General features: G+C 41.1%; 1 protein-coding gene across 4 annotated transcripts in view; it reads left to right on the plus strand.

The window, feature by feature from the left end:
- The first annotated feature begins 918 nt into the window (after positions 1 to 918).
- Positions 919 to 14,134, plus strand: part of NLGN4X (neuroligin 4 X-linked) — a 288,563-nt gene continuing 275,347 nt past the window's right edge. For 3 of the 4 annotated variants that reach the window (XM_057718179.1, XM_057718180.1, XM_057718181.1), the window contains exon 1: positions 919 to 1,390. In XM_057718179.1, the coding sequence (XP_057574162.1) occupies positions 919 to 1,390 (472 nt within the window). The remainder of the gene's footprint in view (positions 1,391 to 14,134) is intronic. The other variant, XM_057718182.1, reaches the window with a different exon arrangement.

Genomic DNA, 14,134 nt, shown 5'->3' on the forward strand with positions numbered 1-14,134 from the left:
CCGTATGCTAACTCATATATATGGAATCCAAAAAGATGGTACTGATGAACCCAGTGACAGGGTAAGAATAAAGATGCAGATGCAGAGAACGGACTTGAGGACATGGCAGGGGGTGGAGGGGGCAGTGAAGGGAAAGCTGGGATGAAGTCAGAGAGTAGCACTGACATATACACACGACCAAATGTAAGATAGATGGCTAGTGGGAAGCTGCTGCATAACACAGTGAGATCAACTCGATGATGGGTGATGACTTAGAGGGCTGGGATAGGGAGGGTGGGAAGGAGTCACGGGAGAGAGAGAATATGGGGATGTACGTATAGATGAAGCTGATTCACTTTGTTGTACAGCAGAAACTGGCACAACAGTATAAAGCAATTATATTCCAATAAAGAGCTTAAAAAAAAACCAACAAAAACAAGTGACAGTCTGGCTAGAATCTAATGTATGGAGATGCCGCTATACAGATTCATCAGTGAAGGAGAATTTCCTTGCATGATGTTGAGGGTTGCGTGGAAGACACGGCTGATGCCGTCGGTGGCAGTGGTCTTGCCTTCCTTATCCTTGTCTGCTTTTCTCTCCCATCAGGCTGACCGCCCTGCCTTGGAGTTCTCGTAAGGGATCGTTGCCCCAGGGACGTGTTGGATGGTCACCGCCTCCTTGGAGCCTCGCGCTGGCTGGAATTGGGCGCCAGGGTTAAGAGAGGGCTGCTGTCTCGCAATGGGCTGCCGAGGAGACCACCAGGTTTGCTGTTAACCTTGGGCTCCGTCTATGAGCCATCGGAGAGGCTTCCTAGCAAGCCCTTCCCCTCTCCTGGGTCTCGGTCCCCGGAAAGCCCCTCTCTCTGTCCGCCAGCTCCCTTCAGGGCTCTGTGTGCTTGGAGTTGCATCCCACGGACGCCCGCGGATGTGGTGGTAAGCCATGTCGAGACCACAGGGACTGTCATGGCTCCCGCTGGCCTTCACCCCGGTCCGGGTCACGGTGACCTCCAACGTCCTGCTGTGGGTCACCGCCCTGGCCATCACGAGCACGGTCATCGACGGCCAGGCGCAGTATCCCGTGGTCAACACCAATTACGGCAAGATCCGGGGCTTAAGAACACCGCTGCCCAATGAGATTTTGGGTCCAGTGGAACAGTACTTGGGGGTGCCTTATGCGTCGCCTCCTACGGGGGAACGGCGGTTTCAGCCCCCAGAACCGCCCTCCTCGTGGACCGGGGTCCGGAACGCCACCCAGTTCGCGGCCGTGTGCCCGCAGCACCTGGACGAGCGGTCCCTGCTGCACGACATGCTCCCTATCTGGTTTACCGCCAATCTGGACACGCTCATGACCTACATTCAAGATCAGAGTGAAGACTGCCTGTACCTGAACATCTACGTGCCCACCGAGGACGGTAAGTACGTGCTGCAGGCAGAAATCGCCCGCTCGCTCAGCCTCAGAGAGTTGTATAAGGTCCTGTGCGAGATGTTTTCTGTAAGTCCTGGATAATTTTTTTCCGTATCCTCCGTGCAGTTATCAGCGTAACGTATCCTTTGTGCGACTTGTACTTACTTCGCATCCGGTTGATGGTCAGTTCTATAATGAATGGCTTAATTCTCTCCATCGTATTGCCTTCTGAGCATTGCTGAAGTCTGTATTCGCAGGTGATCACCAGTTGTGAGCATGCAATGTTCTGTGCCTTGAGTCACCTGTAAGAAAAAGAATGAATCTAGAGAAACTAGTAGAGTTAAGAACACCACGCTCAAGTGAGCAACTGAAAATCATATAAGGAATGGTTCCTTTGGCTTTCATGCCTGACAATATTAGCACTTTTTTTTTTTTTGAGTCTTAAAAGGAACCACAGATTGTTTGCAGTGCACAAGCAAGGAATATTTCATGAAAGAGTTAGATTTAATTGTTTAGAATCTACGTCGTTGGCATAAATTTGGGCTTTATTTCCTTCCAGTATTCACTGCAATCAAATGGAGTCATCGGGTAATTCTCATTCTGTTAGGAAAATAAGGTTCTTCCTTGAACAAGATGCCCCTTTTCTTTCAGAGGACACAACAGTGAAGATGTGTAGCAACAGTCATGTCCCATATATTAACTTAATCCATTGCTCCTAAAACTTGGATATCTGCTTGTTCACATAGACTTCAAATTAACATGTTTGCTAAAGGCCAACCAGACTCAAGTTAGTCTACAGTGAAAGCCCATTTCTCACTTCTTATTTGCATGTGCTCTTCTTACACAAAGAGAGCATAGAATGAAGTCTTCCTGGAACTTAAAAAAATAAAAGGAATTTAGAGGAATCATACCCATCATTGTCTACTATAGAAACTGAAGTGTGTGCTTGTCCTTGGTAACTTTCATGCAGACATTTCTTTTCCTTTTTTTTTTACCCCTTTAATCCTTGAGAGATGTTTGTCAGTGAGCTTTGCCTGAGAGTCTGCCACAAACGATGACATTATTCAGTGATCTCCAAAATTGGATCGTGTCTGCCATATTGTTCGCCCTCCGTGCGGGTGCAGAGAGGGGGTGTGGGTACCTTTCATGAGAAACCAGGCCAGGGGCGTCTATTAGGGAGATGACAAAGAATGCCCAGGGAGAGAAGTGAAAGGGCTGGAGCTTCATTATATTAGCGGCATCTGGCATGGGTCCCTTGCCGCTATGGCAACAGGTCTCCCAATTACCCTGTAAAGTCTAGGTTTGAATGGGATTCAAGGAGTGAAACCGACACTGGACACCTTACTTCCATGCCCTGCGCTGAGCTGCCCTAGTGCCTTAACAGGCCTCAGTAGCTGGTGCATAAGTAAGAGGATGGATAACCCCATCCCAAACCAGTTAAGAGGTCTCCTGTCAAAGCCACCTGGGTCACGGTCTTTCTCATAATGAATGAGTCAAATAAAGGAATAAAAAGAAAAGAAAACAGATTGGTGGGGGGGGGAGGGCGGGGGATGGTAGAAACAAAACAGGGTAAAGGGTTAAACTTGCTTTCATGGGACTTCCCTGCTGGTCCAGTGGTTAAGACCCCGAGTTCCAGTGCAGGGGGTGCGGGTTCGATCCCTTGATGGGGAGCTGAGATCGCACATGCCCACGCGGCCAAAAACAAAAACAAAAAAACCCAGAACCCAAAACATTAAAACAGAAGCAATATTGTAACACATTCAGTAAAGGCTTTAAAAAATGGTCCACATCAAAAGAAAAAATCTGAAAGAAAAGACAAGATAAAATTGCTTTTATAATAAATTTGATGTGCTGGTGTCTGTGAACTGGTAACTTTACAGGCTTAACCTCCAAGCAAGGAGTGCACTTCAAATAGAATGCCTTCTTATGAGAGGTGGGGCGCAATTAGACCACCCAGGAAGAAAAATCAATAGCTTTCTTGATGACAGAGCCACAGATGTGCAATTGTGTGGAATGAAACCATAAAACAACTTGGCTGCTTCTTTGTGGTTCAGGATTGAATAGGAATTTGGGAATAAACACGTATGAAAAACGTAGAAACAATCTACATTTAAGAATAAAGGCGGCGCTACTTGTTGACTCCTCTGGGTTTTTCAGAGCACTTTTGCACGCGATATCTCACAGCATCTTGACAGGAGAAGCAGATATCTCATAGGGGCTGAATAGGTAAAATCGATGTTCCTACGATATATAAAGAATGGAATTTTGCTGAGGAGGGGAAGCTGCATGCCTGCGTTTCTGCAGACACAGAACATCACAGGCTATCTGGCCAGGAGGTTTGTGGGTTTAACAAAGATGATGTGCATGCATTTGAGAATCAACCTGGAGGTTTAGATATTTCATTATCGGTTATTACGAAATGAATGAACTGCACTTGTACAATAACACATGGAAATTACAGCGTCATGCTGATGCTTCCAAAGACCTTCCTTTAGGGCATCTCTTAACTGATAACAGTGCATTTCATTAAACGTGTGCACAGTGATATTGGCTATTGGGATTTCAAACTTCCGCTTCGGTGCTCCGTTTTCTTTTTTCAGATTTGTCGTGATGCACTGATCAGACAGTGTGGCCGTTTGACTTCACTACCAGTAATCTTTCTGAGTTCCTATCCTGTGCTACTCAAGCTTCACATGGCAACAGAAACAAGCATTCTTAATTTTGAGAGCCAGGCAGATACTTGTTATATGCAGAACACTGGCTCCCCCAAAGAAGGGCACATCTTAATCCCTGGAATCTTTGAATATGTTACCTTACAGGACCAAAGGGATGATGGCTGTTGATGGAATTGAAACCATTACGTGGTGCGGTTTTTTTTGGGGGGTGGGGCTGAGGGCGAACTACCAAGGAGCTCCAGTTCTTTATGTCTCAATGCAGAAAGAACCCAGTGAGAGGCAAAGTGATAGATCAGGAGTGATTTATTAGAACAGGATGCTTGTGAGACTTCCCTCGTGGCGCAGTGGTTAAGCACCCGCCTATCAACGCAGGGGACACGGGTTCCATCCCTGGTCCGGGAAGATCCCACATGCCTCGGAGCAGCTAAGTCTGTGAGCCGCAACGACGGAACCTGTGCTCTAGAGCCTGTGAGCCACAACTAATGAGCCCATGTGCCACAACTACTGAAGCCCACGTGCCTAGAGCCCGTGCTCCACCACGACACAAGCCACCGCAATGAGAAGCCTGCGCACCACAATGAAGAGTCGCTCCTGCTCCCCACAACAAGAGAAAGCCCACGCACCGCAATGAAGACCCAACACAGCCAATAAATGAATAAATAAATAAATAAATAAATAAATAAATAAATAAAATATTTTAAAAAATGAATAAATAAAACAGATGTCGAGAGTAGGTGTGAGTGAATGGCATAAAGCAAAACATCCAAATTATCCTCTTTTCTCATCTGTCTCCACAGACTGTCACTCACGATGGCAGCCGTACCTCTGAATTCCCTGTTCTGTGTTAGCAAAATCTTTTGGGCCCCCGAATCCTTCCCTCCAGACCTCAAGATCTGATCTGTTTTTGGGTAAAGTGACTCTCTCCCCTTTTTAAAAAAATAATTTCTCGATGAATTTATTTCACAGAATGTCAGTTAATTCCTTTTCCCACCAGTCTTACTGAGATATAGTTGACATGCATCGCTGTACAAGTTTAAGGCAGACAGCATGATGATTTGACTGACATGTATTGTGAAATGACCCCCTCAATAATTTCAGCTAACATACTGAGTACATCTCATACAGGCACAAGAAAAAGAAAGAAAGGAAATTTTTCTTTTCCTTGGGATGAGAAGTCTTAGAATTTATTCTCTTAACAACTTTCCTCTATCTCATACAGCAGTGGTAACTTTAGTCATCAATACTGTACCTTATACCCCTAGTACTTATTTATCTTAGAACTGGGAGTTTGTACCTTTTGAGCACCTTCATCCAGTCCCACACCCCCGCTACCCCCACTTCTGGCTACAACAAATCTGAACTCTTTTTCTGGGAGTTTGGTGGTTTTCTTTGTTGTTTATTTCCTCAATTATATTTTAAATTACTTTTTTATTGGAGTATAGGTGCTTTACAATGTTGTGTTAGTTTCAGGTGTACGAGAAGTGTATCCACTCTTTTTTAGATTCTTTTCCCAAATAAGTCGTTACAGAGTATTGAGTACAGTTCCCAGTGCTTTACAGTAGGTCCTTATTAGTTACCTATTTTATATGTTTTATATGTAGTAGTACGCACCTGTCAATCCCGGTCTCCCGATGTAGCCCTCCCCCTCCTTCCTCCCGGTATCCGTAAGTTTGTTTTCTACATCTGTGACTCTTTCTCTTTTGTAAGTATGTTGATTTGTACCATTTTTTTTTAGATTCCCCATATAAGCCATACCATATATTTGTTGTTTAGAGTACACATCAAAGTGAATATTTATTTCATTCTGACTAATTTCACTTAGCATAATGCCATCACGTCCCATCCACGTTGTCACAAATACCAGGAATTTCCTTTTTGATGGCTGAATAATATTCCTCTGTGGCTGTGTGTGTGTGTATGTGTATCACAACTTTTTTTTTTTAACTTTTAATTTTTTTTTTTTTACAATAAACTGCATATATTTAGAGTGTACAATTTGGTATCCCAGTCTCCCAATTCGTTCCCGCGCCAACCCTCCCCGCTTTCCCCACTTGGTGTCCATATGTTTGTTCTCTACATCTGTGTCTCTGTTTCTGCCTTGCAAACCGGTTGATTTGTACCATTTTTCTAGAGTCCACATATATGTGTTAATATACAATATTTGTTTTTCTCTTTCTGACTCACTTCACTCTTTATGACAGTCTCTAGGTCCATCCATGTCTCTACAAATGTCCCAGTTTCATTGCTTTTTACATCTGAGTAATATTCCATTGTATATATGTACCACGTCTTCTGTATCCATTCATCTGTTGATGGACATTTAGGTTGCTTCCATGTCCTGGCTATTGTAAATAGTGCTGCAGTGAACATTGGAGTGTATGTTTCTTTTTGAATTATGGTTTTCTCTGGGTATATACCCAGTAGTGGGATTGCTGGGTCATATGGTAGTTCTACTTTTAGTTTTGCAAGGAACCTCCATACTGTTTTCCATAGTGGCTGTATCAACTTACATTCCCACCAGCAATGCAAGAGCATTCCTTTTTCTCCACACCCTCTCCAGCATTTACTGTTTGTAGATTTTCTGATGATGCCCATTCTAACCGGTGTGAGGTGATACCTCACTGTAGTTTTGATTTACATTTCTCTAATCATTAGTGATGTTGAGCAGCTTTTCATGTGCCTCTTGGCCATCCGTATGTCTTCTTTGGAGAAATGCCTATTTAGGTCTTCTGCCCATTTTTGGATTGGGTTGTTTATTTTTTTGATATTGAGCTGGATGAACTGTTTATATATTTTGGAGAGTAGTCCTTTGTCTGTTGATTCATTTGCAAATATTTTTTCCCATTCTGAGGGTTGTCTTTTTGTCTTGCTTATAGTTTCCTGTGCTGTGCAGAGGCTTTGAAGTTTCATTAGGTCCCACTTATTTATTTTTGTTTTTATTTCCATTATTCTAGGGGGTGGATCAAAAAAGATCTTGCTGTTATTTACGTCGAAGAGTGTTCTTCCTATGTTTTCCTCTAGGAGTTTTATAGTGTCTGGCCTTACATTTAGGCCTTTTATCCATTTGGAGTTTATTTTTGTGTATGGTGTTACAAAGTGTTCTAATTTCATTCTTTTACATGTAGCTGTCCAGTTTTCCCAGCACTGCTTATTGAAGAGGCTGCCTTTTCTCCATTGTATATCCTTGCCTCCTTTGTCATAGATTAGTTGACCATAGTTTATCTCTGGGCTTTCTATCCTGTTCCATTGACCTATATTTCTGTTTTTGTGTCAGTACCATACTGTCTTGATCACTGTAGCCTTGTAGTATAGAAGCCTGATTCCCCCAACTCCATCTTTCCTTCTCAAGATTGCTTTGGCTATTTGGGGTCTTTTGCGTTTCCATACAAATCATAAAATTTCTTGTTCTAGTTCTGTGAAAACTGCCATTGGTAATTTGATCAGGATTGCATTGAATCTGTAAATTGCTTTCAGTAGTATAGTCATTTTCACAATGTTGATTCTTCTAATCCAAGAACATGGTATGTCCCTCCATCTGTTTGTATCATCTTTGATTTCTTTCATTAGTGTCTTATAGTTTTCTGAGTACAGGTCTTTTGCCTCCTTGGTTAGGTTTATTCCTAGGTATTTTATTTGTTTTGTTGCAGTGGTGAATGGGATTGTTTTCTTCATTTCTCTTTCTGATCTTTCATTGTTGGTGTATAGAAATGCAAGAGATTTCTGTGTGTTAATTTTGTATCCTGCAACTTTACCACATTCATTGATTAACTCAAGTAGTTTTCTGGTGGCATCTTTAGGATTTTCTATGTATAGTATCATGTCATCTGCAAACAGTGACAGTTTGACTTCTTTTCCAATTTGGATTCCTTTTATTTCTTTTTCTTCTCTGATTGCTGTGGCTAGGACTTCCAAAACTATGTTGAAGAGTAGTGGCGAGAGTGGACATCCTTGTCTTATTCCTGATCTTAGAGGGAATTCTTCCAGTTTTTCACCATTGAGAATGATATTTACTGTGGGTTTGTCATATATAGCCTTTATTATGTTGAGGTAGGTTCCCTCTATGCCCACCTTCTGGAGAGTTTTTATTATAAATGGGTGTTGAATTTTGTCAAAAGCTTTTTCTGCATCTATTGAGATGATCATGTGGTTTTTATCCTTCCATTTGTTAATATGGTGTATCACATTGATTGATTTGCGTATATTGAAGAATCCTTGCATTCCAGGGATAAACCTCACTTGATCATGGTGTATGATCCTTTTAATGTGTTGTTGGATTCTGTTGGCTAGTATTTTGTTGAGGATTTTTGCATCTAAATTCATTGGTGTTGTTGGTCTGTAGTTTTCTTTTTTTTGTAGTATCTTTGTCTGGTTTTGGTATCAGGGTGATGGTGGCTTCATAAAATGAGTTTGGGATTGTTCTTTCCTCTGCAATGTTTTGGAAGAGTTTGAGAAGGATGGGTGTTAGCTCTTCTCTAAATGTTTGATAAAATTCACCTGTGAATCCATCTGGTCCTGGACTTTTGTTTGTTGGGAGATTTTTAATCACAGTTTCAATTTCATTACTTGTGATTGGTCTGTTCATATTTTCTGTTTCTTCCTGATTCAGTCTTGGAAGGTTATACTTTTCTAAGAACCTGTCCATTTCATCCAGGTTGTCCATTTTATTGGCATATAGTTGCTTGTAGTAATCTCTTATGGTGCTTTTTATTTCTGCAGTGTCCATTGTAACGTCTCCTGTTTCCTTTCTAATCTTATTGATTTGAGTCCTCTCCCTCTTTTTCTTGATGAGTCTTGCTAGGGGTTTATCGATTTTATTTATCTTCTCAAAGAACCAGCTTTTAGTTTTATTGATTTTTGCTGTTGTTTTCTTTGTCTCTATTTCATTTATTTCTGCTCTGATCTTTATGATTTCTCTCTGTCTACTCACTTTGGGTTTTGTTTCCTCTTCTTTCTCTAGTTTCTTTAGGTGGAACATTAGTTTGTTTATTTGGGATGTTTCTTGTTTCTTGAGGTAGGATTGTATCGCTCTAAACTTCCCTCTTATAACTGCCTTTGCTGCATCCCATAGGCTTTGGATCATTATGTTTTCATTGTCATTTGTCTCTAGGTATTTTTTGATTTCCTCTTTGATTTCTTCAGTCATCTGTTGGTTATTTAGTAGTGTATTGTTTAGCCTCCATGTGTTTGTGTTTTTTACAGTTTTTTCCCTGTAATTGATTTCTAATCTCATAGCATTGTGGTCGGAAAAGATGCTTGATACAATTTCAATTTTCTTGAATTTACCAAGACTTGATTTATGACCCCAAATGTGATCTATCCTGGGCAATATTTATTTCATTCTGACTAATTTCACTTAGCATAATGCCATCAAGTCCCATCCACATTGTCACAAATAGAAGGAATTTCCTTTTTTAATGGCTGAATAGTATTCCTCTGTGTGTGTGTGTGTGTGTGTGTGTGTGTGTGTGTATCACAACTTCTTTATCCATTTGTGTGTACATGGACACGTTGGTTGTTTCCATGCCTTGACTATTGTGCATATGCTGCTTTGAAAAAGGAGGTACCTTTTCTGTACCCTTTTTCGTGTCAATTTGGTGCACTCCTTCAGCTCAGCTTGGAGGATTGGGTCAACAACTTGCCTGCCAGGGTGCAAATGCCAGCTCGTCCCCTTATGAGTTGAGTGAGTATGAACACGTTCCTTGGCTAGTACACGTCTCAGTTTTCTTGTGTGTAAAATAGAGACGAGCTGGGAGATTTAAGGGATTAATCCAGATGACGTGCTTTGTCTAGTATTTTGCACTTGTAACCACTCTGTAATCTGATGTTAGTGGAGCATAATTGGTAGTGGAAAGGAATCAGGACTGCTCAGCTGATGTGCACATGTCTGTTGCTCTCATATAATGTCCAGTTCGTAATCCATGTGTATTGTCTGCCGCGTAAGTATTTACAGTAGTAGTGGAGGGGTCAGCTTTAAGAAATGGGACCATGGATCCATCACTTCTGACAGTTGCTAATATGCCTTTAACAAAAGGGAATTTTGAGGAATGGCATTTTTTTTATTGAAGTGTAGTTGATTTACAATGTTATGTTAGTTCCTGGTGTACAGCAAAGTGATTCAGTTACACACACGTGTGTGTGTGTGTATATCAAGTGTAGTTGATTTATAATGTTGTAAATCATATATACTAAATATATATATAAACCTTTTCATATTCTTTTCCATCATGGTTTATCACAGGATATTGAATAGAGTTCCCTGTGCTGTATAGTAGAGCCTGTTGTGTATCCATCCTACATATGAGAGTTTGCATCTGCTCATCCCAAACTCCCAGTCCCTCCCTCCCCCACGCCACCCTCGCTTTGGCAGCCACAAGTCTGTCTTCTATGTCTGTGAGTCTGTTTCTGTTTCATAGGTAAGTTTATTTGTGTCATATTTTGGATTCCTCATATAAGTGATATCATATGATATTTGTCTTTCTCTACCTGACTTGCTTCGCTTAGTATGATAATCTCTAGGTCCATCCATGTTGCTGCAAGTGTCATTATTTCAGGCATGGCATTTTTTTTTAAAGAGCAGAGTATTATCTTGCTCTGCTTTATTCCTAAGCTTTGTCTTTTTCAGCCTGAGTTGTCAAATAGATTTTTAGCATCCTCTTTGACTTACAGAAATTAATAATCAAGAAAGCATTAAAATTCATTTCTTGGAAGAGGATCTCAGAACATCCAATGACAATAGCACAATTTTTTTCATATGAGATAAAGGAAAAACTAATTGCCTTTCTCTTCTCATCAAGCCACAAGTAGTTCAGGTGTATGCAGAGCGGCAAAATCTAGGTGAACATCTAAAAGTCAACTGTGTTAACACAGGGAGACCGATGGTTTTAGCCAGTCCACATTAGCACACAGCTATGTGAAAACCATTAAATGATTCCCATTTTCATCTGTCAGTGGGGTGTTTGACATTGTATAGACGTGGCCTGTAAGTGAAGATAATTAGGAAAGATTATTGAATAAATATCTCCCTGACAGGGATTAATTGAAAAGAATTTACTACTTTGTGAACGTGGTGGATTTCTGACAATGTGTCTCTCTCTCAGCTTAAGAGATTCACCAATAGAAAAATAATCCCATGGAGGGTTTGGAAATCATATATGTTTAGAATAATAGTATTTAGTTAGCATGCTTTATACCTGTTTGAATAATTTAGAAAAACTATTTTCTAAAGAAGAGAATTTCCCCTTACACTTGTCATTTTCAAAAACATGAGTTTTAACTCAATTCCATTGGCAATTTATAATTTTTTTCACAATTAGAACAAGTCCAAATGACTTAGGATGTAGTAAAAACCACCTTTGCGGGGACTTCCCTGGTAGGGCAGCGGTTAAGAATCCACCTGCCAATGCAGGGGACATGGGTTCCATCCCTGGTCCAGGAAGATCCCACATGTTGTGGAGCAACTAAGCCCGTGCGCCACAACTACTGACCCCACATGCCACAACTACTGAAGCCCATGCACGTGGAGCCCGTGTTCCACAAGAGAAGTCACGGCAATGAGAAGCCCACACACTGCAACGAAGAGTAGCCCCCGCTCACAACAACTAGAGAAAGCCCGTGCGTGGCAACAAAGAAACAAGGCAGCCAATAAATGAATAAATTTATTAAAAAAAAAGACAACCAGCTTTGCTGTACACACGTATTATAAACAATATTTCAAAAAAATCTGTTCAAGATAGAAACTTGAGGTGCCGTTATTCTGCTGGAATATGTGTCTGTGTCTAAAAAGTTCCTGCTTATTTGCTTGTGCAGAGCCCTGCCCTCAAGACATGTAACAGCTTCATGTGTTGCCAAAGACACTGCTGGTTTGGACACTGTTGTTTATTTTGCATATTGTCTTGGTGAAGCCTTCAGCCTTGTTAGTATTTAGTGAACCTCAGTTACGAATAGTAGTACTATACTTCCTGTGAATTTCTTTTAGGATTGTAGTGATTTTGGAGTAAGCTACTGTATGAGAAATAATCATAACGTAGAAAAGATCGGTATGTTCTTATAATTTTAATTTTACGGTAATTCAGTGTTCACCCCATTCCAGTATCTGTCATTAGAGGATTCATTTCCTTGAGTACCGTGATGGGGAGGAGGTTCCTGTCTATCTAGTCTGTTCTTTGGTTTTCCTAAACCAGGCTATTTGTGTAATGAATTAGTTTCATGTTTTCTCCCGTATGGTTAAGAATCCTTATTCTGGGTGCACTGACGTCCAGCCTGCCGTGAAAGCGGACGGAAGCTGAGAATTCGTTTACTTGGGATCTGAGGACCAGGGGGGTTTTGTGAGGCGTGCAGAACCGCAGCCCTGCGTAAATAAATCAGACCTACAAATCAACTGGGGACTCACAGGCAACTGAGGCAGAGAGAGTCTGAGGAAAGCGTCATCTAGTCATGTGTAAACCACTTGTTAATGAAGATGAGACCAGGTAGTCACTATCTTATTAATTCAATCGAATATTCTGTTTAGGCTGGGAGAAGTATGTTTCCACAATTGGAAACAGATGAAGAAAATGGAAAAAAAATTTCTTGTTAGATTTCACATGCCTGATTATTTTGGGTGGTGACGATTGACACCGGTGTATAGTTTGCAGTGTGTGTCTGTGTGTAGGATGTTGGCGGAAAGCCCCCAAGAAAAAACATCCGTAATTCCCTTCAAATCCAGTGTGGTTCAGTTTTCTGGAAAAAGCCAAATTGCACATGGCGTTGAGGAGACTGTGCCTTCCTCTTTGAATTCCCAAGCACTCTGAAGTCTCCCTTAATCAAGACACTCTCTTGTCTGCTGTGAATGTGGTTGTGTGTACAATAGTCCAGTTTGCCCTGGGGAAGAGTGTGTGTTCTCATCAGAAAGGGAGGAACACTGAAAGTATTGATTTGTCTCAAGCAAAGGAGCTTTTGTAGTCGCTTTTTAGAAGGTCTGAAAATGACATCTTCTAAAACCCTCCTATCCCTTCTCCTTAAAGTAGATGCTTTGAGCTGTGTTCTCTTTTCTGTTTTATGACATGACATAATCCATCATTCCGTCAGAAAGTGAGCATTCTCACCTCACATCCCATCTACCTGCTGTGTGTTCACTGTAGTTGTAACTCAAGCCAGATAGCCTCTCCATCTCCGGATGCCAACGCTGCTTCATTGTGTATTTCCTTCTCTCCCCCATTCCTTATTCTCTTTACAGTCTTTTTAGGTGATTCATTGGGAAATATGGATACATCACTATTTGCACTTAACATATGCAAGGCTTTGGGTGAATCCAGGAGGTGATGTAAAGAAATGTAAGCCCTCTGATGGGAAGGTAAATGAGCCCCAAGAAAAACTAAGGTTTCAGAAAGGGATCAGTAGCAATAGTCAATTCAAGCAAGGAGTGCTTTAAGATTCCACCAGAAAAAAAAAAAGGGAAAGATTTTGAAAGTTACGTTTTCTATTGAGGATCCCAGGTGGAAAGGTTTCCATCCATCTTGAGGTGCATATCCAAGGCATGTCCTCCTGTGCCGTGAAATGAAGAGGGGCTTTGCGAGTTCCCGAAAATGAAGCTGCTTGTTTGTTGCTTCTCTAGATGGACCAAGACATAAAAAGTATAAAATGGGGAAAGGGGGAGAGAGAAAACCGTGACGGAACTATATAGGAAGGTGCTTTGATGGTACCATTTAACATGCACACGATTCACTTGGGTCTTTTTTGCATTGTTATGTTTTTGACATTGGAGCATTTATAAATGGAGTTCCATCCAAAGGAGTGCTAATGCATATTTTTTCTTACCCACAGACTGTGCAATAAGCCTAAATCAAAGGACACGAGGTTCCCTTCTTACCAAATTCAAATGTACTTACCGCCTGGAATATTTTTCAAAAAAATCGTTGAAAGCTTTACTGCTCCCCCCAGATTTATATCTAGTGAAATATTTTCGTAACTCTGCATTTTATAATCCAGATAACTAATATGATATCGCTATAATATGACTGTTGTGTGTTTTAAAAATAGTTTAGATTTAAAGAATAGAGTAGTAAATCTTAGAAAACTGTATCTTCCCTGCGAAAACT

This window comes from Hippopotamus amphibius, chromosome X (genome assembly GCF_030028045.1).
Source record: "Hippopotamus amphibius kiboko isolate mHipAmp2 chromosome X, mHipAmp2.hap2, whole genome shotgun sequence".
In the NCBI taxonomy this organism is placed as follows: Eukaryota; Metazoa; Chordata; class Mammalia; order Artiodactyla; family Hippopotamidae; genus Hippopotamus; species Hippopotamus amphibius.